The 21,878-nt window shown below is 57.4% G+C and overlaps 1 protein-coding gene across 1 annotated transcript in view; it reads left to right on the top strand.

The window, feature by feature from the left end:
- Positions 1–21,878, top strand: part of SHANK2 (SH3 and multiple ankyrin repeat domains 2) — a 509,419-nt gene that overhangs the window by 120,282 nt on the left and 367,259 nt on the right. Inside the window, exon 10 of the mRNA XM_030332233.1 lies at positions 8,650–8,727. Within this exon, the coding sequence (XP_030188093.1) occupies positions 8,650–8,727 (78 nt within the window). The remainder of the gene's footprint in view (positions 1–8,649; positions 8,728–21,878) is intronic.

Genomic DNA, 21,878 nt, shown 5'->3' with positions numbered 1-21,878 from the left:
GTTCTGCGCCCTTTTGCAAGATAACCAGGGCGGACTGCCCAGGACCGGGCCGTTGTTATGCCTTGCCCGTTGGACCCCCTTGGACCCACCTTCTCAGAGGCATAAACTGCCATCTTTTAGGGTCTCTTCCTTGTCTGGCACAGCAGAGCGGCTCAGCCAGAGGAGGGTGGGGTGGGGTTTCAGCTGCAGCCCCCTCCTCAATGGAACCGTATCGGCGGGATTTGCGTGCAGCTGGGTCGGTAGATGCCACACGGCATTCGGATGTCGGGACGGCTTTAGGAGCAGGGAGCTACCTCGCTGGGCTGCACCAGGGAGACGCACGTTGTGAGCTTGGCCGTGGCTGGCAAAACAGCTGTGCCAACATGTGCTTCTTAATTACTGCCTTAGAGGGGAAGAACGTTCCTTAATTTTCCCCGGTAGATTTCAAGCATATTTTATCATGAATTAAAAAAAAAAAAAAAAACAGGAAAAAATGTTTTCTGTCCCTTGAAATAATTGTGGACAAGATGGTCTCTGAAGGTGCCGGTGGCATTTTCTTAGGAAAGGTTAAAACATCTCATTTCTACTCTGACTTACAGAGGGCGTCACTCTACCGGTCCCATATCCGTCCCTACCTCTCAGCTGACGGCTTCCGGAAGACCCTTACCCCAGGGGCCTTAGGAGGATTTTCCTCCTAGGTATTTTCTCGTAGGAGCAAACATTTTCTGTAAAGGGCCAGTTAGTAAATATTTTCAGCTCTGTGGGCCACACGGGCTTTGTCACGGCTACTCCCCTCCACCACTGCGGTATGAACTCGGCAACAGACGATGTATGGATGGATGAGTGTGGCTCTGGCCGATCCAACTTGATTTGTAAGACCGGCAGGACAGGCTGAGTTGGGCCGTGGGCCGGGAAGATCGCATCTACACCCTCCCCAGACATGCGTGTAGACGGACCCCCTGCTCCAGAGCTGAGCGACTTCCTCCCCGTGTGCCAGGGGGCCTCGTGGGTGGGTGAGAGCCGTGCCCTCTCCAGGGTCCTGAGATCAGCCCTTGGCCGCTCCTGCCTTCACATCCCTCCTCTGCAGCACGGGTCGAGATGCTGAGGTTCAGTCACCTGTTACGCATCGCGTTGTTCCCGCTTGCATTACCTTCCAGGGGCTGTTGTGGAGGGTCACAGGCTCGGGGCTCGGTGGCCCCCAGCCCCTGGACACCATGTCCAGTTGGAAGTCAGCGGGTGCTCTGGGATCGAGCCCCGTGAATCCCTCGTTCCTTCCCTGGGGTGCTGGCGTGGCCTTTAATCTCCTCCTTCAGGCCCTCCCCTAACCATTGGGAGGGTCTGACCGAAGCAGCAAGAGGAGCGGTCCAGACGGCATCTCAGCGGGACTCAGAGAGATACAGCCCCGTAGCCACGTCCTCCAGGCACCTGTGATGAACTTCTAGGAGCAGCGGAGTCTCCTAGTCTTTGTCCCGCACGTACCTCCATTGGACTTGACCGGAGCCCCGTCCCCTCCTCTGTCACCACTGTGCTGAGCTCCTCCTTTCTACCCATGTGTGCTTCACCTGCGGCATCAGGCCGGGCTCAGTGCAGGCCAGAGGAACCACTTTGCAACTTTAAGCAGAAGGGGGTGTCCAAGGAGCACATCCAGAGCACTCTGGGAAATCATAGACTGCTCCAGGGGTGGGGACACAGTGTCATGAAGTCAGAATAGGGTGCAGGGAAAGGACTTAAGGAACAGCCGCAGTGAAGTGAACTTTCGGTGCAGGGAGACATGGCAGTCTGGGCTCCATGTGGCCTAAACCGTGACCTTGCCGCGTTGTCTGGGGCACACTCCTGTCTCTCTTGGGCTCTGAATTCCCCTTTTTGTAATGTAGGCACAATCCTCCCTAACTCCCAGGGTTGCTAAGAGACATAAAGCGGAAAACAGACAGGCGGTATATCAGCCACACAGTGGATGCTGGGTAAATGGTGACTGTGATGGGGACGATGGGGATGATGGTGGTGATGGTAAAGGTGAAGGTGTTCACGGTGATGACGGCGCCGAAAATGCTGGCTCTCATGGCCAGAGGCCGATAGTCCCACTGCTATGGGGTCCAGGTTTATGAATTTGATGTGTGTGTTTTATCAATTTTAGGCAGGCCTCGTCTGCACGCTTCTAATAGAATACACTGCGATCAGAATATTCTCTTCTCTCATGAAATCAACTAATTGGGGCTTTGATTGTAAGCAGCAAATTGTGTCTAGCCTGCCAGGTCCCTCGGCCTCGTGCTGGCTTTCCTGGAGCCCCAGAGGGAGGCAGGCAGCCTGGTGTTTGTTTTTTGGGCTCCGATAATGAAGGAAGGGAGGGGGTCTTAAATCTCAGAGGTTACCGGGCCAGACCAATTTGTGTGGAGGAGGAGAAATAATCCTGCCTCTTACTCCGGCGGCGGCCGAGGTAGGAAGAGACGGGCTGCATCTCTGTGCCCCTTCTGGTGTCAGTGGAGTGCCCGTCAGCATGGTGGCTGCCTCCACGGGGTCATCACAGGGTGGTCGTCCTCAGGGGCTCTGGGGGGGCTGTGTCTTGCTGAAGGAGGGCGTCCACAGGGACTTTCCATTTATCTATCTATCTATCTATCTATCTACTTATCTATCTATCTATCTGTCTATCTACTTATTTATTTTTATGTTTTTACGTACTTTTGGGGGAGAGAGAGAGAGACAGACAGACAGAATGCGAGCTGGGGAAGGGCAGAGAGAGAGGGAGACACAGAATCCAAAGCAGCCTGACGCAGGGCTCAAACTCGTGAACTGAGATCACGACCTGAGCCGAAGTCGGGCGTTCACCTGACTGAGCCACCCAGGCGCCCAGGGACTGTCCCCTTAGATCCCCCCGGTGAACCTGTGGTTGACATTGCCTTACAAGTGTCAGGAGGTGGAACTTGGCCCAGGCAGCTCGGCTGTGTAAGGGGCAATGCTGGGCCCCCAACTCGCCCTGTATTTTGTCGCCGCCAGGCTGCGGGGACAGATTCCTGTGGCCCTTGGCTTGGTGGGGATGGGGCTCCCGGACACACGTCAGGCCACGGCACCGTGGGCCACGGCACGGTCAGGTGTGGTCTTTGGGGGCCACGTTCCAGCTGCTCTGGTGATTTTAGTCTCCCACCTCATTGTACTTTTCTTTTTCCCCGACTACGTGCACGTTACCTCTTAGATTTCCGTCCACCCACACAGGCTCGTTTCAAACTGGGGACGAGTCCCCGACTTGCAGTTTGGGGTATTTGGCCAATCACATCTGTGACATTGACGGGAAGATCGCCTCCGTGCCCTAGAGATGAAAACATGGGTGGGACTTGCAAATCCGGAATTCAACCCCTGGCTGTGGCCTTGAGGCCGTGGCCTTGACTGGGCGGTTTTGGGCAAACCCGTAACCGGCATCTTGCCGCCCTGTCCTGTCTCCTCTTCCGTCTGCCCGTTTGCTTGTGTGCGGACCCCGCTGACCTTCCCCGGGGGCTCCCTGGAGCTTCCTCACCTGCCCCTGCATCAGGTTTCCATCCCTCCTGCTCCGGCAGCTGGCCACCCCCATGTGCCGCACGGTGCTGTGGCCCACGTTGTCTCCATGGTGACCCCAGGCAGACCTGTCTGTGGCCTTTGGTACTTTCTAGAGAACACCTCTCTCTGCCCTGAGCTCTGGTGGTGGTGCCTCATAGAAAACACGTAGGTGGCTCCTCCCACCGTGTACATAGCCCCCTTCTCTCCACGGCCTCCCGAAGTCCCGCTGCCCTCCTGCTCCCCACGGCTACTTCTGGCCCCAGGCAGCCTCAGCTCCCTGCTGCCCCTCCCGCCCTTGGCGGCTGATGTCTTTCCCCTGATGGCCGCCTCCGGCTGGTCATCCCCTCAGGCTTGCTTCTCTCTCATGCACTTTCCGTGGAAACCAGAGTGGCTTTTGCACCGCGCACATCTGCTGGTGTCCCTGTGATGGGAGGTCCCCTCACACAAACCCGAAGTCCCCTGCCCCTATGCACCTGTCACTTGTCACTTAGGCACCATCACCTGTCTCCTGCCCCTGTGCACCCATCATCTGTCTCTGTCACCCACCCCTGTGCACCCATCTCCTGCCCCTGTGCACCCGTCACCTGTCCCTGTGCACCTGTCACCTGTGTACCTGTCACCTGCTGTTGTGCACCTATCACCTGTCATCTGCCTCTGTGCACCCATCACCTGCCCCTGTGCACCCGTAACCTGCCCCTGTGCACCCATCTCCTGCCCCTGTGCACCCATCACCTGCCCCTGTGTACCCGTAACCTACCTCTGTGCACCCATCACCTGTCACCTGCCCCTGTGCCCCTGTCACCTGCCTCTGTGCACCCACCACCTGTCACCTGCCTCTGTGCATCTGTCACCTGCCGCTATGTACCTGTCACCTGCCATTGTGCACCTGTCGCCTGCCTCTGTGCACCCATCACCTGCCCCTGTGCACCTGTAACCTGCCCCTGTGCACTCGTCACCTGTCACCTGCCCCTGTGCACCCCTCACCTGCCCCTGTGCCCCTGTCACCTGCCTCTGTGCACCCATCATCTGCCTCTGTGCACCTGTAACCTGCCCCTATGCACCCCTCACCTGCCCCTGTGCACCCATCTCCTGCCCCTGTGCCCCTGTCACCTGCCCCTGTGCCCCTGTCACCTGCCTCTGTGCATCTGTCACCTGCCCCTGTGTACCTGTCACCTGCCCCTGTGCCCCCCTCACCTGCCCCTGTGCCCCTGTCACCTGCCTTTGTGCACCTGTCACCTGCCTCTATGCACCCATCAGCTGTCACCTGCCTCTGTGCATCTGTCACCTTCCCCTGTGCACCTGTCACCTGCTCCTGTGCACCCATCACCTGCCCCCTGCCCCAGCTGCCTGTAGCCCAGACCAGGGCCTTTGCATTTGCTGCTCCCTCTGCTGGGAACATTTCCCCCGATTGTCATCCAGCCCTTCTTTGGTTTAGGGCTCAGCTTAGGGACCCCCTCCTCGGGGTCCTTCCCTGACCACCTGCCCTCCCTCTCTCTGTCACATGACCCTCTTTTATCATTTGCATGGTGCTCTGTGTCCCCGGGGGCCAGAGCAGTACTTGGCCCGGCTGACAGTCAGCGTCCACTGGTTGAGGCATGAACGGACGTGCTTTCTGGGCCTGTTTCTTCGTGTATAAAGTGAAAATGGTGACATCCGGGCTCCCGCAGCAGGCGGTGACCCAGAGGAATGGCCTGCCTTGGCTGGGGGCTGAGCAAACCTCAGAGATCCTCAGGGAGGTGGGAGGTAGTTTGGTTAAGTGTCTCTGAAAGGTCTTGCCCAGAAGATAATTGGCAGTGAAGACGATATTCTTCCTGATGCTTTGGCTGTCAAAAAAAAAAAGAAAAAATGCAGACTGCTTCGTCTATACTCGACTGACTTACTTAAGAGGATGGAAACACACCTCGGTGTGTCCCAGAGGAGGCGCCTCGGGGAGGAACGTGGCAGCCGGCAGCCATTGGAGGGAGCAGCTAGGTCCCCCGCAGCCCTCCTCTGGGCCACGGCTTACTCGTCTTCTCCCTTTCTGAAGCCGCGGTTTTTCCCTTAAACGTTCCGGGCCTCTGCTGCCTTGTCTGTGAAATGGGCCTCCTGTCAGCCCATAGCAGGGATGCTGCACGGCAGAGCACACATGTGCACACACACTCGCACGCCCACGTCCGTGCACACACGCACGCGCACACACACGGTATAATTGTTAGTAAGCGGGACGAACCGTTTACCCTTTAATCGTGAGATGGCTGTGGGATGTGGTCTCACGTGGAAGTCGGGCAGATACTAGCGTGATGGACCGTGTCTCTGGGTGGGTTAATGCTGACTTGCACACACTCCCTTTTTAGGAAGGGACCCTGGCTCGATCCCACCTGGGCGGGTGTGAATGGCGAGGATTGATTCTCAGCGCTTCTGATGGGACTTTTCAGTGAACGTGCTTACTTAGCAAGTAGGGAGCGTTTACAAGGACCTGCAGAATCGGGGGTCCTGCGGGGCTGTCCAGTCCTGGTTGTTGCCTCTGGGAACTGTCGGCTGGTGGTCCTTCCAGGCTGCTCATTCACGCCCTTGAGCGGGGCCAGGGCACACGGTGGGGGGGGGGGCCCGTGCAACTCAGGGGAGATCCCCCCCCCCCGCTCCCGGCCACATTCATGTCCCCTGAGTCCCAGCTGTGGTCCCCTGCTTGCCACCCCAGGGGATTCATGCTCTCTTGTCTCTTACGTGCCCCCACCAACGTTCTCCTGCCCCAGTTCCCTTCTCTGCCTCAGTTTCCTCAAATACCCTCTCCTCTGTCACCACAGACATCTTGCTCACTCTGGCATGATGATGCTGTTGTGTAAGTAATTTAATTGACTTCCTTTGGGTTGTCAGTAACAGGACCCAGCTAGGCTAATTCACGGCGGGAGGGTGGATGCTGGGCGGGCTCCAGGAGCCAGGCAGGGTGGGTAGGGCTGGGGCAGGACCAGAGAGCCTGGGGGCCTGTGTCCTAATACAACCTCTTCACAGCACCAGCTGTGCGGGATTCCAGCCGCCCTCCCCCCTCCCCCCTGCAAGTGTAGTTTGAGATCCTGGAATAAAATGGCACCTGCCTCTGGGCTGTGGCCTCGGGCTGGCTGTCCAGGGCTTGTCACCACCTGACATGCCGGCTCGTTCATTTTTTTTTAACCCTGGATGTAATGGCATCCCGCATCTGGAAGATTTTGTTTCCCGAGCACAGATACGTCTTTCCCGGTTTTCTTAAACTTTTCGAGTGACTCAAAGTTCTACACGAACACATGCGGGGGGGGGAGAAAATCAGTGCGACAGAGCATCCACAGCGATGCAGACAGCCACCGCGGTCAGCCCCGAGCTGCCCCTGGGGCCCTGGGACCTGGGTGCAGGTGGGAGCACAGGGGCCGGGAAATCCTTTCTGCAGGACTCAGATCCGCCCTCACCCGCGTCTTAGAAGCGGCTCGCGGTGCTGGGACGCCTCCCCTGCCTGCAGCACACAGAGCTAGGGTCCCCGCCTCCTCTGTGTGGCCTCCCCTTAACATCAGCACAGCGGAGGTCCCCAGGGCCCCTTGCCCGGGTCACAGGGCCGGGGTGGCCCCAGCTGGCTCCTGAGAGCTCACATCTGCTTCGCCAGACCCTGCTCTGCTCTGCTCTGCTCTGCTCTGGCTTGGCGTCACTGTCCTGGAATGGAAACTTCCGTCCGGGTGGTGCCCTGTCCCCCTGACTCTCTGTGTGTGTCTGCCTCTCTCTGTCTCTGTTTCTCTGTGTCTGTCTCTTCTGTCTCTGGCTGTCTCTGTCTCTTGCCCTCGCTTCCTGCTGTGCTGGTCCAGGATGCCCTTATTGAGGAAAAGTTCACACACCATACGATTTCCCCTCTAAAATATAGGGTTCCGTGGATTCTCACCCACAGCTGACAGTCATGACCACAGCGAGTACTGGGTCCTTCCGTCGCCCCACGCGGCGCCCCGGGAGAGCCCACATCTCCCTCGGTCCCTCCAGCCCTGGGCAGCCTCTGGCCCCGTTCTGTCGACGGGTGCCCATTCTGTCTTCGCTCTGCTGTTCTCGAGGTCCTGTGACCCCACCGCGTGCACCTGTCTTTCCCCAGGACACAGGTCCCCTTCAGGTCTGGGGCGGGGGTGCCCTGGGCGGTCACACCCGTCGTCTCTGGATTCTGCGGGGAAAAACGGGGAAGCCGGGGTGCCCTCGGGAGGCCGTGACTCGTGCTCCCCGGGCCGTCGGCAGGCTCCCTCCTGCAGGGTGCACGCACACTGGTGTGCAAATAGTAGGTGCTCCATAAACGGACAGGAATAGACTTATTTTCATTGTAAAACACACACACACACAAAATGAATATTGACAGCCTTTAAGAAACATCAAAAAATACAAGTATGGGAATTAATAAAAAAAGACTCCCCCCCCCCCCCCCCCCGTTGACTCCCTGATGCTTTCTCCCTTGCGCCCCGGAACGCTCCCTCCAGACTTGCTCTCCACTTGGCTACAACACAGAGGCTTTTAAAGCATAAAGGAAATTAATTAAGCTGTATTGTTGTTCTGAGACTTGTTTTTGCTTGGAAGTTCTTGGGTCTATTTCTTGTCAGCCTTTGTGGATCTACCTTGTTTTTTCCTACAACTTTCCAGGCGAAGAATGTTCTGGAATGTATTCCCACTTCCCTTATTGCAGAACATTTATGCCGTGTCCAGGTCTTCTCTTTTTGTGCGTTACTTACGTGTTTTTCCTCTATTTTACACACACGGGCGAGACATTCCGTAGCACACGGCCCTCAGGAGGGGAGGGGTTTGGCCGTGGGGTGCACACGTTATGAATTTTCATAGGTTCTGCCAAGCTGTCATCCCAAAGTGTTTGGAGAAGTTAAGCGTCACCCGAGAGGGTGCGGGGCCGTTCCCCTTCGTCCTCACCGCCCTGGTGACTGGAGCCGCCCCCTGCGCTCACCCCCGTCCTCACCCCCATCCTCACCGCCCCCCCGCGTTCACCCCCGTCCTCACCGCCCCCCTGCGCTCACCCTCTTCCTCACCGCCCCCGTGACCAGAGGCGCCCCCTGCAGACCTGCGTGTGCGTCCCGGATTTCTTGTGCGCGGAGCCTCGGAGCGTGTCCCTTTGGAGGACGTCTGTGCCACCGGCCTACAAACGGGCTTCTCTTCTCCCCCCTGCAGGACAGCTGTGCCAGAGTGCTGCTGTTCCGAGGCGGGAACAAGGAACTCAAGAACTACAACAGCCAGACCCCGTTTCAGGTAAGAGGAGTGCCCAGAGCCGCACCACCCGTGCGTGCGCCGTCGCGGGAGGCCACGCGGTTTCCGCACAGACCCGTGTGTCCAGTGGCTCGTCTCGCGGGGACGTTGGCTGGTTCGGAGCCTGTGCCCCCTTCACGCCGGAGCCGCTGGCGCCTTTCGGTTTGCCCGTCCGCAGCCCTCCTTCCCGGTGGGCAGAGCGGCGGGAGCCCGCAGCCATTCACCCCTGTGGGCGTGCGAACAGCCTCTGCGGGCCGATTGCAAGGGGGGCGCTTTGTGGCTCTGCCATGGGGAGGCGGCCTGCCGTCGTCTGGCACCCCCACGGGGCCTGCTGTCCCGGAGTGGAGGGAGGCGACGCCAGCCCAGCGGTGGCCACGGGGCTCCGGGGCGGAGGGCAAAGCCACCACCTCCTCGTGGTTAAATTGTGCTGGTATGTATCACACAAAGTCGGCCGTTTTGACCATTTCAAAGGGCGCGTTTCAGGGGCCCTGAGAACATTCCAGATGTTGTGCAACCCTCAGTGCTGTGTGGATTCATCACCCCCCAAGTAACCCTCCCCCCCCGCCCCACTCATTACCACCCCCCACTCTCCCCCACCCCCAGCCACTGGCAACCACGAATCCACTTTCTGTCCGTGGATTTGCCCGTTCTGGACATTCCGCAGAAAAGGATCCACACGCTGTGTGGCCTCTGTGTCCGGCTTCTTTCTCTCCGCGGGTTGTGTCTGAGGGCCGTCCGCGTGGTCGCTCTCGGGGTGCCTTGTTCCCCTTTCCAGCTGAGTAAAATCCTGTTGGATGGATGATTTCGATGCAGCTGACCAGATGGTTTAGGGCGAAAACAGATTTGTGTGTGGGGGGAGGGGGGGCGGGGCTAAGTTACAGAAATGCTGTTTGACCCTGAATGTGGTCGGATGTCTCCACTTACAGGAAAACCCAAGTGACCGTCATTTTTATTTGGAGGTAATTTTTACCTCTTACCGAGCCAGGAGGTCTCCGACTCAGAACTGGCACGCACCCTTCTCAGGCCTTGCTCCTAAGGACGGGTTTGACGTCCTGAGAATGAACCAGTCTGCTCCGAACCCTGGGCTGGCTGTTTAAAAACCACCCGTAAAAGTTACATCGTTGACCCACGGCGGTGGGCCTGGATTGTGGTCTCGAATCTTGTGGCTTTCAGGCATTTACAGCAAAATGGGTCGTGAACGTGACTTCCCGGTTTGTTAACGGGTCTGAGAAGGCCGCCCTTACCATCCCGGGAAACGTCCTCTTGCCGGGGGTGCTTAGGGGCCACGGTGGCACCTTCCACTTGCCTGCGTCTGCCCCCGAGGGCTTTGCTGTGGCTTGCTGGTGGTCCTGGTTTAAAGATTTCTTTTTTTGTCATTAAATAACATTTCTTTGGTCCTTTTACTTTTCTCAAGTCAAACTATTGCTTCAGCTGCTTAGAAAAGGAAAGCTGATGTCCTTGTTTCACAGTGAGCCCTTTGGGGATACAGAAGACCCGTTTCCGACTCTGGGGCAGCGCCTGGTAACTGACACGGGGTGCTCCCGGAAAGTAGCCATGCGTGGCGTCCAGGACCAAAGGCACATGGGTGGCCTCCCCCGTGGGTCTCCCCCCTGCTGAAGCGTCATCGCAGCGATCCCCTGGGACGGGACACCCCTTACGGGAGTCCTGGCAGGGTGCTTGGTACACGCTCCCGGGAGCAGGGCGGCACCAGCTCCGAGGCCAGGCCATCTGTCTCTCCTTTGATAATCAGTCAAGTGCCCAAATGGGTCTGGAAGACAATTATGCAAAATGCAGCTGGGTAATAGGACCCTGTATGCTGCGAGCGTTGTTCACGTGACCGGCGGATTCAGAGTCCGGGCTACTTGGTCTGCATGCCCAGACGGGCTCCGCGGCTTCTGGGAGCTGGGTCCCTCCCTCGTGTCCCCTGCCTTCTCACACCGTGACGATGCAGAGATGCGATTCAGCCTGCGAGCCCCGCCTACGAAGTGCGCGGCTCTCATTCTCGCTCACGGCGCCCGCCTCCCAGTTGTGGAAGAGGAACCCCTTACTGTCCAGAGTGTGGCTGAAGCGATAGTTTGCTGCGCCCTTTGAGAGGATCAGATGTGCTCCCTGCAAAACACTCGTGCTCCTCGGCTGCTGTTCTGAGAGATCGTGGCCCGTTCCATGAGTTCATCTGGCCAAACATTTGCTTCATGGTTTCCTCCAAATGCTCAACCAGCAGCATCGGTGACACTCCAGAACTTGAGGGAAAATGCAGATGCACAGCCTTCCCCCACCCTGGTCCCACGGAGCCAGAAGCTCAAGGGCAGGGCTTGGTGTCCTGGGTTCTGAGAAGCCCTCGCAGATCCTGGTGCCTGCTTGGGTTTGAGAATCCCAAGAGAGATGATTCTTGAAGGAGAGGAAGGAGGAGGAGGAGGAGGAGAGGCGCTTACAGTGGCCCCTGGGTGTAGATTAGACAGTGACGCTGACGGTGGCGGTGGCCTCGGTCAGCTCCGGCGGCCGTAGCCGAACGCCACAGGCTTAGACGACAGATACTTATTTCACGCGGTGTGGGAGGCTGGAAGTCTAGGGTCACGGTGCCAGAAAATGTAGTTTCAGGCGAGGCTCTCCTCCTGGCTGAAAGATGGCCACCTACCCGCTGGTCTTTCCTCTGTGCATATGTAGAGACAGGAGGGGCTTTCTGCTGTCTAACCCTTTCCTTGTAGAAGCAATAGTTCCATCAAATTGGGGTCCCATCCTTATGACCACATTTAACATTAAAAGCCCTCTCTGCAAACGCTAACGTTTGGGAGTTAAGATTTCACCGTTTGAAATTCGAGGGGACGAAAATGAACCTGTAAAGTGATGATGTGGTGATGTTGATGGTGGTGGTGATGTTGGGGATGATGGTGATGATGGTGATGATGATTTTGATGGTGATGAGGATGGTGATGGTGGGGATAATGATGTTGGTGATGATGGTGATGATGATGGTGATCGTGATGGGGATGATGGGGATGACGATGATGGTGATGAGGATGGTGATGGTGGTGGCGATAATGATGTTGGTGACGATGGGGATGACGATGATGGTGATGGTGACGATGCTGGTAGTGAAGGGATGCTAGGGGTCGTGATGATGGGGATGCGGATGGTGACGGCGATGATGGCGGTGATGGAGATGACGATGGGAATGGTGGCCGCGATGGTGGTGACAATGGCAGCGGCAGAGATAGTGATGACGGCGGACGGTGTGATAGTTGTGATGATAGCGATGACGACGGGGACAGTGGTGTGACGGTGGCAATGATGGTGATGATGGCGAATCTTGCCAGTTGCACAGAATTCCAAAGCTTACAAATGCTCTTCCGAATGTTGTCATTTGATGTTCAAAATCCCAATGAAGTAGTCGTTGTTATGCCCGATTCGTAGATGAAATGGGACGATAGAGAGATGGACGCATTGGGATGCGAAGTAAGCGAGTGGCTGGGTTTGTGGTCTCCAGGCCTCCGGACCTCCAGTCCAGCGCTCGGCACACTTTCTGTAGCACACCTTGTATCCTGGCTCGGAGTGAGCAACGTTAGGGGTTCTTTGTGCCTTGGACCGTTCAGCCCGAGGGAGCAAAAAACAACGTATCCCGATTTTGAAGACAAATGGAACGGAAGGAAGTCTGAAGACGTAGAAGGTCTACGTGAAGATGGAACGCAGGTCGGGCAGCTCTTGGTGGCCAGTCTGCTGCCCAGCTTGGCTAGGCGCTCACACCCAGCTACCTAACCACAGTAGCGTGAGCATTGCTGCGAAGGTGCGCTGCAGGCGTGGTTAAACCACGTCTCCCGCCAGTTGAGTGAAGGCGATGAACCCTCCATAATGTAGGTGGGCCTCATCTAATCAGCGGGAAGCCTTAAAAGAAAAAAGGAAAGAGGGTTCCCAGAGAAGACGAAATTCTGCCTCAAGACTGTAATGGAGAGCTTGTGGGTTCGAGCCCCGCGTCGGGCTCTGGGCTGACGGCGCGGGGCCTGGAGCCCGCTGCGGATTCTGAGTCTCCCTCTCTCTCTGTCCCTCCCCAGCTCATGCTCTGTCTCTCTCTCTCAAAAATAAATAAACTTTAAAAAAATGTTGAAAAAAATGACCCTAACGTAGAACATCTGCCTGAGTTCCCAGGTTGCCGGCCTGTCCTACAGATTTCAGACTTGTCTGGCCCCGCAGCAACTCTTAATTGTGTGTCCACGCACACGTCCTATGGGTGTGTCCCCCAGGGAACTCTGGCTGGCACACGGGGGTATTGATGAGTCCTTTCTGCCTCCCGGAAGCTCCTCCCCCAAAGGGACTTCCTTGGGGTTGCAGGCAGGCCTTCCAGCACCCGACATATTTGGAGAGGTGGCCTTTCTCCCCACGTGGGTCGCAGTTGTGTTGTCTCTAGGCTGCTGGTCAGATGTCCGGACACAGGGCGTGAGGAATAAGGAGACGAGGAAATGGTGAGGAGAGGTCTTCTGAAAGACTGGCGTCTAGTGTTAATACAGGCAGGACGTCGGAGGGCAAGGGGGCGGGAAGAGGTGGAATCCGTCAAGGTGGAGTGCCGTGGGATGGGCTGCCTTTCCGTGGGTGCAGCTCTCTGCCCGCCTGGCACTGACCCTAACTCACGTCATCGGCAGTCGTTTCTCATGTGGCTCCTCTCCAGGAACACTGGGTCCCGTGGCTGGTAAGGGTCAGTGCAGGTTGCCCTTGGCCACCGGACCCTGTGTTCGTCCTCGACCGCCACGCAGGACGTAAAAGCAGGAGGAAGACGGCCGAAGCAGGAAACAGGGACTGCGTTTCAAAGCACCGGGCTGTGGCTGCCTCGCAGGCAGAGTCCCGTAAGTTCTGCCTGGCGATGCTTCCTGTGTCTTCAAGCCCTTCGCTCTGTGATTCTACGGCGCCCAGCGTGTGGCCTTGCGTGTCCCCTGGGGGATCACTTGGCTCCTGAAAGTGACCTTGTGTCTTATCTGAAGCCCCGGCTGTCATCCCCCAGACGACGAGTGTCTCACGTACTTTGTATGGAATGCACATCGATCTCGTGCACGTCGAGCTCACTCATTCAGCGGTGTAGACAGAGAGGGACGGACACCTTCTCACGCACGATTTGAGATGGTGTGGTGAGCGCCTTGCAGAAGACCGCGTGCTCTGTCCTAGTCTTGCTCTTATCGAAGCAGCTGCTTCTGGGCTGGTGGGCAGACCAGCGGCAGAGGCAGTCTGACATTTTGGGGACATCCGGTTCTGGTTTTGCATATTTTCTGGGAAACCGATGAAATGCGCTCAACGGGCACCTCTGTTCCTTATTCCCGCGAGGCACTTTCCTGAATCGTTGTGTTTAGCGACTCAAAACCCAAACTATTTGCTTGTGCCTTGTGTCCTTGAAATCCACATGGATTTTAGTGCAAGGTCAAGGCAATTTCGTTTCTCCCATGACCTTCCACTCCGTGCTGACGTCGTGAGCCGAGTCCCAGGATCTGTCCCGTTGTGCTGTCTTCTCTGCTGCACGTGGTGGGGGGGGGGGAGACACTGGGAAGTTGCACTAAGGTGGGGGGGGGTCACGTGACCACCTCCTAACTCGCCCTCCCGGCTTGCTCGTTCTATTCCGGACACCTGCTTTTTCTCAAGCACTCCAGACACGTTCTGACCCCAGGGCCTTTGCATTTGCTGTCACCTCTGGGAATGGAGCCCTTCTGCCGAGCGAGCTGGGTTTCATCCCCCATGCCCAGTGAAAGCGCCCTGTGGGTCCTCCTGTTGCCCAGAGCAGCTGACATCCAGAGCTTCCATTCTGCGTGCACGTGTTTCCGATGGAAAATGGGGCTGGCTCGGGGAAACCGCGGCGTGAAAGGCAGACGCCGGACAGAACCTGAGAAACTCAGACACCAGAAGGGAACTTTGAAAATAGTATCGTCAATGCAACCAGGGGGGTAGAGCATGTGTGTGACATGGGGCGTTGAGGGGGCTCTCGAGAATTACTAATGACAGCAGCGACCCTGAAGAGGGTCAGGAGATGGGCAGAAGTGGGGTGTCAGAAAATTCAGGGAGTCACCACGTGGGCCTGACATCTGAATAATGGAGTTTCCAGAAGAAGCAGAAAACAGAGAAGAAATTAGCAAAGAGATCTTTCAAGACAATGCCACTGACCAGGACGCGAGGTTCTCGATTGAAACGGCCCCTGAATTTCCAGGGTGACATATGAGCAAAGGCCCAGAGCCGGGACAGGGGTCATTAGAGCCCAGAACTTTGGGAATAAAAATAAAAACATGATACTTTTAAAAAAAATTTTTTTTAACATTTATTTTTTTGAGACAGAGACAGAACATGATCGGGGGAGGGTCAGAGAGAGGGAGACACAGAATCCGAAGCAGACTTCAGGCTCCAAGCTGTCGGCACAGAGCCCGACACGGACTGTGAGATCACGACCTGAGCCGAAGTCGGACGCTCGACCGACGGAGCCACCCAGGCGCCCCGGAACGTGACCCTTACGTTTCAAGAGAGAGAAGCCAGTTTCTGTATAAAGGATCGGGGTTCGAATATCCCAGCAGCAGCGTGGGGAGCTCTCTGACCGTGACCTCAGTTCTTCCTCTGGGGCTCCGAGGGAAGAGCCCTCCCAGCCAGTGTTCCAGGAGACCCATATTCCTCCTGTGCGCGCTGTCTCAGGGCGCTGCTGAGGGTGCGCCCCACCCAACGGGGGGTCAGCGAGAACGGGGAGACCCTGACCTGGGGCGAGGCCCTGGGGGCAGCCCGCCGGGCACAGGGGGGTGGGCTGCACCAGGCGGAGTGTTGCCTGGAAACAAAGGAAACGGGGGTCATCCGATGTGTTTGCCCCTAGGAGGACTCGTGCTCTGCCTGATTTGTTCGTCCATCAGAAGGCGGGGATGGGTAGGGGCGCCCCGGGGGACTCGGTGGGTTAAGTGTTCGACTCTTGATTTCCACTCGGTCATGATCTCACGGTTCATGGGTTCGAGCCCCACGTCAGGCTCTGTGCTGACGGCTCAGAGCCTGGAGCCTGCTTCGGAGTCTGTGTCTCCCTCTCTCTCTGTTCCTCCCCTGCTCTCGCTCTGTCTCTCTCTCACTCTCTCAAAAATAGATAAAGATTAACAAGAAATTAAAAATAAGTAAAGAAGTAAGTAAAGAAACGTTAAAAAACACTAAGAAAAAAAAAAGAAACTCTCCAATATTGCCCCTCCCCCCACCATGACCTCACCTTTGCCTGGGAACTCCTAGTCACCCTTCAGAACCAAAGTTGTTCCTCTGCAGGATGTATTCCTGGGGAGCCTTGGGCCGCGGACCCTTCGTTTCGGTTCCCACGTTACTCGGTAACATGCTGTTTACACGCCGTGTTAGAGCGGATGCTTCCGGCCTCAGCTACCTCGCCCCACAAACCGTAAAGTTCTCTGAGTGGAGAGGATGCACGTTCTCCTCCAGCACCAGACCTGGAACCCTCGCGACTGGAGCTGAAATGCACCGTGGGTGCCGGAGGCCGTGGGTCACGCGGTCCTTGCGCCTTTCCGTGCCGGGCGCTAAGTGGCGATGTTAACGGGGGACAGCTCGGCACAGGTGTGCAGCAGGTGGGAAGCTGGGTGCCAGTGACCGACGTGAGACATTTACGAATCAGCTGTGTGTCTCCTGAAGAAATACCCGCCCCCTCATGTGAATCCTCGGATTCTTTACCGCGTAGAAGCGAAGTGGAAACGGCCTGGTGTCAGTCCACGTGGCCACCAGCACCGAATAGCACAGCCCGGGCAGCTGAACACCAGACGTTTGTCGCCACAGTTCCGGAGGCTGGAGGTCCGAGATCCAGGCGCCAGTCTGTTCGGTGGCCGGCGAGGGCCCTCCTCCCGGCTCGCAGACGCCGTGCGCCCCCCGTGTCCTCTCCTGGCCTTGCCTGCACGTGTGCTTGAAGAGACAGAGGGCTCTGCCCGCGCTCGCTCGCCAGGGCGTGAATCCCGTTGCGGGCCCCCTCCCCATGGCCTCATCTGACGCCAACCACCTCCCAAAGGCGCCACCTGCAAATACCACACACTGGGGTCGGGGTGGGCTTCAACACGGGAGTTGGAGGGGGTTGTGAACGTTCTGCCCGTAGCCAACCTGAACGGCAGGACGTGTGCTCTGGGCCAAGGTGCTGAGTGTTCTGTGTGCTGCTCCGTATCTTGTCTTTGACTCTGTCCCCTGCCGTCACTCTTCACACGTGGCCCTGGGCGCAGCCACGTGCCCGTGTGTGCATCTGGTGAGGCGTCCACCTAGTTCCCCAGGAAGAGCCCCAGCAGCAGGGACGACGAGGGCGGGGCTCCCATTTCTGGAGCGTCCGCCTGGGGGCCACGCAAGGGGCCAGCGGCTTTCTGGGCCTGAGGCTGAAGTATCACGAATCCATGTGAAGATCAGCTGGGAAGGGACCGTGGACTCCAACCTCGCAGCCCGTCTGGGCCCCGTGCCCCCTGGGCTCCCACCATCCTGCCCCATTTGCGGCTTTCCCCGCCAGGGTGAGCAGGCTCTGGGCAGGGGTGGGGGTGGGGTGGGCAGAGATGGGGCCCCTGCTGTCATCGTGGTATTCCCACACGTGGCCCCTGCAGGTTCCCCGCAGACCTCGGTGGGCCCACGAGTGCAGTGGCCCCGTGACCCCCGCCGGCGGCCACTTTGCTCAGATTGTCCTTTCTCACTGTTCTTTTCCTGATCGCCTCTCCGTGAAGCTTTAACACCACGGATACACTAACGTTTTTTCGGGTATTAGGTGCATAGCTGGGCTGTATGCATACAAACAGTGAGATATTTTCGTTCCCCGAGAACTGTTCCCCCCCGGGGGTGGGGTGGTTTCACCCCTTTTGAGAAAGACTTAAGGTGATTGAGCTTTCTGTGTCTGGAAACCGGCCAGCTCTTCCATAATTGAGTCATTTCTACCGGGGGTCCTCAGAGGGGGAGAAGGACAGTGGCTTAAAACAGCACAAATGTACCCTCGCAGCCTGGGGGCCAGAAGTCTGAATCGAGGTGTTTCAGGGCTGTGCTGCCTCCGGAGGCTCTGGGGGAGGGTCCTTCCTGCCTCCTCCAGCTTCTGGGGCTCCAGGGACCCCGGGCTGTGGCTGTGCCCCTCCAGCCTCCACCTCCGCAGTCACAGGGCCCCTCCTCTGTATTCAAATCTCCCTCTGCCTCTTTTTTACAAGGACACCTGTGATTACATTCAGGTCCCACCCGGACAGTCCTGAACAACGTCTCCGTCTCTGGATCCCTAACCTCGTCGCTCGGCAAACACCTGTTTTGCTATAGAAGGTCACGTATTTGCTGGCTCTGGGATCCAGTCATGGAATCTTTTGGGGGCCGTCACTCTACCCACCCCAAGAGGGAAAGGCTAGTGGCCAGAGGAGAAGGTTCTGGATAGGGGCTCACAGGCGCCCTTCCCTGTGCCTGGAGCCCCTCCCCGACTGCTTGGCTGGTCCTGTCCCTCGGGGAAGCTCATAGCCCCTCCCTGAAGGGGGTGCCCACAGGTATCCTCACCCTACATCATCATTGTCTCCAGGGGTCTCCACCTGCCTCCCTTAACCCCAACCCTAAGCCTTTGTTCCTGTCACCCCTTGAGTGAACATGACTGTTGGTTTTAGGAACATGCCATTCCTTGGGGAGGGGACGCCATTCCCACAAAACCCCAGAGCAGTAACTAAGTGGATGACATTCATGAGGCCGGCTGCCTCTACCCGCTCACTCAGTGTTGTTCAGCCGCTGAGCATCCCCTCTAGGCTTACAGGGGTTAGAGATGTACCTGGGACCTCCCCCTGCCGCCTCAGTGATGCTGAGACCCTGTCCCAGGGCCCCCGAGCTCTTGTCCTACCAGGTCTCATCAGAAGGGCTGATTCTGGACCAATCAGGCTGTACCCCTCCGGCAGCTGAGGCAGAGCCGTGGCCTTTCAGCAGGACCATAAAGACCCCAGGGGGAAGCAGGGGACCTGAATGGAGGCAAGGAGTGAGGACGTGATGTGGGTTTGTGTTCCTCAAATACAGTCAATCCCCGAGTTGAACAGGGACGCCACCGCATCTCGGCCCAGACTTTGTTTCCCTAAGTCCTGCCTTCCCGTCCTGCTTGCCTGCCTCTCCATGGGGGCATGTTCGGGGCTGATGGCGGGAGCCACCACATCCCCTGAGCACCTCCCAGGCACCAGGCACGCTGAGCGCTCAGTGTGCTTTTGGTCCCTGTGGATGCAAGGTCAGTAACATCCCCACTCACGGCACAGGAATAGAACCCGGGTCGTATGCCAGGGTCATCGTCACGGCAATCACAGGACCAAGTCCGTGCGGCCGAAAGGGAGCTCTTTTCAAGGGCGCGCTGGTGCCTGGGCTGCCCACCCAGGTGTGCGGGCTGGCCCTGCTCCCTGGGCCCTGAGGAGGTCGCAGGGTCTGGAGACAGCAGGGGGCTGCTGGTGATGTGGCCTCCTGTCCCCCATGCAAAGCTCATCTGGGTGGGAGGCGGCCTCATGCAGGTGCTGAGCCCAAGTCGCATCCACCCCTGGTGGGTGGGTCCTCCGTAGAGCCAGTCGGCAGATCTCCACGAAAGGCTTTGGGGTTTCTGTTTGGTCCTGAGTGTTTGGCCCTCTTTTCTGATTGCCAGTTGACTTTGGGACTTCCGTAAGATGTCTGTATTCTCCATTGCTAGTTCTAGGAGACGCCCCAGGGGCACCTTCTGTCTGGATGCGTCTGGGTATCTGCTGTTGGGGGACTTTCAGCTTTCCTTGCAGACAGAAGCCGCTTGGAGCCCATGACTTTTCCCTAAAGCCCAGGGTCTCTCTGCTCATCATCTCCGTTTGTCCGGGGCTGGCGGCTGTCACGTTCGAGCTCCAGGCAGAGAACCGGAGTTTGGGCAGCACAGAGTGCCTGTCCCATGCTACAGATTCCAGGCTCCCGATTTACCGGCTGCAGCTCCCAACCGCTTTTCCAGAAAGGTCAGGCCAGTCGAGAAATCCCAGGGAAGGAGAGGGATGCGAGGAGCTGGTTCCGGTGAGGAACGACGCTCCTCCCGGGAAGTTCAGCGTTGACTGAGTCTCGGTAGGGACCGCCCGTGCTGCCGGTGTAATTTACCCACCGCTTGGGGTCCTTGCTGTCTATACTCGCTCACATCCTCTGGTCCCTCTTCTTTAGGGGACTGTATGGAGAAGCCACAAGTCCCTGCCCTGTCCTCACTCACCTGGCCACTATGCTCTCTGTCTCTCTCACTGACAACGATTTCCACTGTGGCTTCTACCTTTGAATGTGGTCATCAGAAGCCACGGGATTGCTAACAAAACAAATCTCTGGCGAAGACAGTGTGTGGTGGTCTGAACTCCTTTTGTCTGTTGCTTTACAGGTAGTTGGAGGCTCTAAAGTCGGTGTTAGGACTCTGGTTTGTCTCCATCCTTTTTTTAAATTTTTTTAATGCTTACTTATTTTTGAGAGAGAGAGAGACAGAGTGCCAATCGGGGAGGGGCAGAGAGAGGAGGAGACACAGAATCTGAAGCAGGCTCCAGGCTCCCAGGTTCCCCGCTGAATTAGGTTTCCTGGCTGGTCGACCAGCTGTCTCAGACCTCTGGCCTCAACTGCTCTCCTTTCAGATAGACAAGCCTTTCCTTCGAGGCACCTTTGGGACCCAGGGTGGACGGGAGAGTGCTGTGATTCCTGGAGTCTCTCCTAAGTGACCAAGGAATTGTGGAACCTGGGCCATCCTCATAGGCGGGGACAGGTCCTATAACAGTGTCTCCCATTCATCTGAGTATCTGGGCAGGTGGTTCACGGTGTTGAAAGCTCTCACTGGCCACCGGCACCTTGCCTGTGTTTTACGGCATTTTATCATGTCCTCACGATCTTGGCTTCCCCTGCTTGCACTCCTTCAGAGATGGGGAACTCTTCACTTTCCAAGGCGGTCTGCTGTCTTGGGCTTCCTTCCTTGCATTGACTCTCATGCTTCCCCCCTGGTGGCCCCATCCCTCCAACTCCGGCCCAAATCTGCCGGCCCCACAGGACAAGCCCACCCCCTGTGGTCTGGCCACTCTTGAGCCGGGTGGCGAAATGACCCAGGACACAGAGCAGGAGGGAAGGCGTGAACGGGGCACGTAACTGTGAGGTCGTTTCTGAAGATGGAATGTGGTATCTCCATGAATATTTAAACGGCATTCAGAGTCCGTGCTCAGGGATTCCTACTCACTGTGGGAAAGTGTTACTGCTTATAACACAGGTACCAAGACCCTTGTGTCTCCACGTTGTTTCTTTCTTCGGAGTCTGTTTCATACTGTGGGTCCTCATTTCCTTAAACGGAGAGGCTCACATACTGAGTTGCCTTAACAAGCGTACGATGGGTGCCTGCCTGGGCTCCTCCTTCCCCCACACCTGGCGGCCGAAGGCTCCAACCACTGGCTCCCCTTTCGGTTGCAAGCAGGTGGGGAGGACCCAACCAGGAACCAGAGCGGGGCTGGCGATCAGTGTTGGGACGTGGGGGTGGCCTCGCCTTGTTCCTCCGGCCAGACCAGGGGATTCTGAAGACCCCCGTATCCCGTCTCATTGTGTGCAAGGCTCCGTGCGTGTGAATTCGCCCGCTCACTACAACGCGTCAGCCCAAAAGAAAAACAAGGAGCAATTTTAAGTTGTGCGTTTCCGTGTTCTTTGTTGGTGTTTTACGGCTTCCAGCAGCCCCTAGGCACAGTGCTGCCGAGCTGGCCGGCGATGTGAGCGCAGGAACGTGTCCTAGGGAGAAAGTGCGTGTCGGCTGAGCGTCGTCCACGCGTGAGCTGTGGCCCTGCTTCCGTGAGGCCAGTGTTGGCGAGTCAACTGTATGTATTAGACAAGGTGTCCCCCCCCCCCCCAGAAACACTCATCGAGGCAGCTGAGCGCCGACGGCTTGGTGAAAACGTGAGCAGAGGCTGTGGGAACCTAACCCCTGCGTCTCCCTCACACGTAGCTCGGTATTCACTACATCGGCATTCACAGTGACTTCACAGACAAGAGCTACCGCGAATGAGGAGGACAGACTGTCTATGCGCCAGGATGGCAAGAGGCTGGTGCCGTGTGGGCTTCCCACCGGGTTGGCGTTCATGACATCTCAGGCTAGACCTGCTGGGCTCGGATGGGTGGAGAAATGCCTGGCCTCGCGTGTCGCTTCTGCCAGGTGTTAAGTGCCTGGCCCCTTGCAAAGGCACATTTCACGATTTCTGCTC

The sequence above is a fragment of the Lynx canadensis genome, chromosome D1 (assembly GCF_007474595.2).
Source record: "Lynx canadensis isolate LIC74 chromosome D1, mLynCan4.pri.v2, whole genome shotgun sequence".
Taxonomy (NCBI): Eukaryota; Metazoa; Chordata; class Mammalia; order Carnivora; family Felidae; genus Lynx; species Lynx canadensis.
This window is presented reverse-complemented; position numbering and strand designations above follow the sequence as displayed.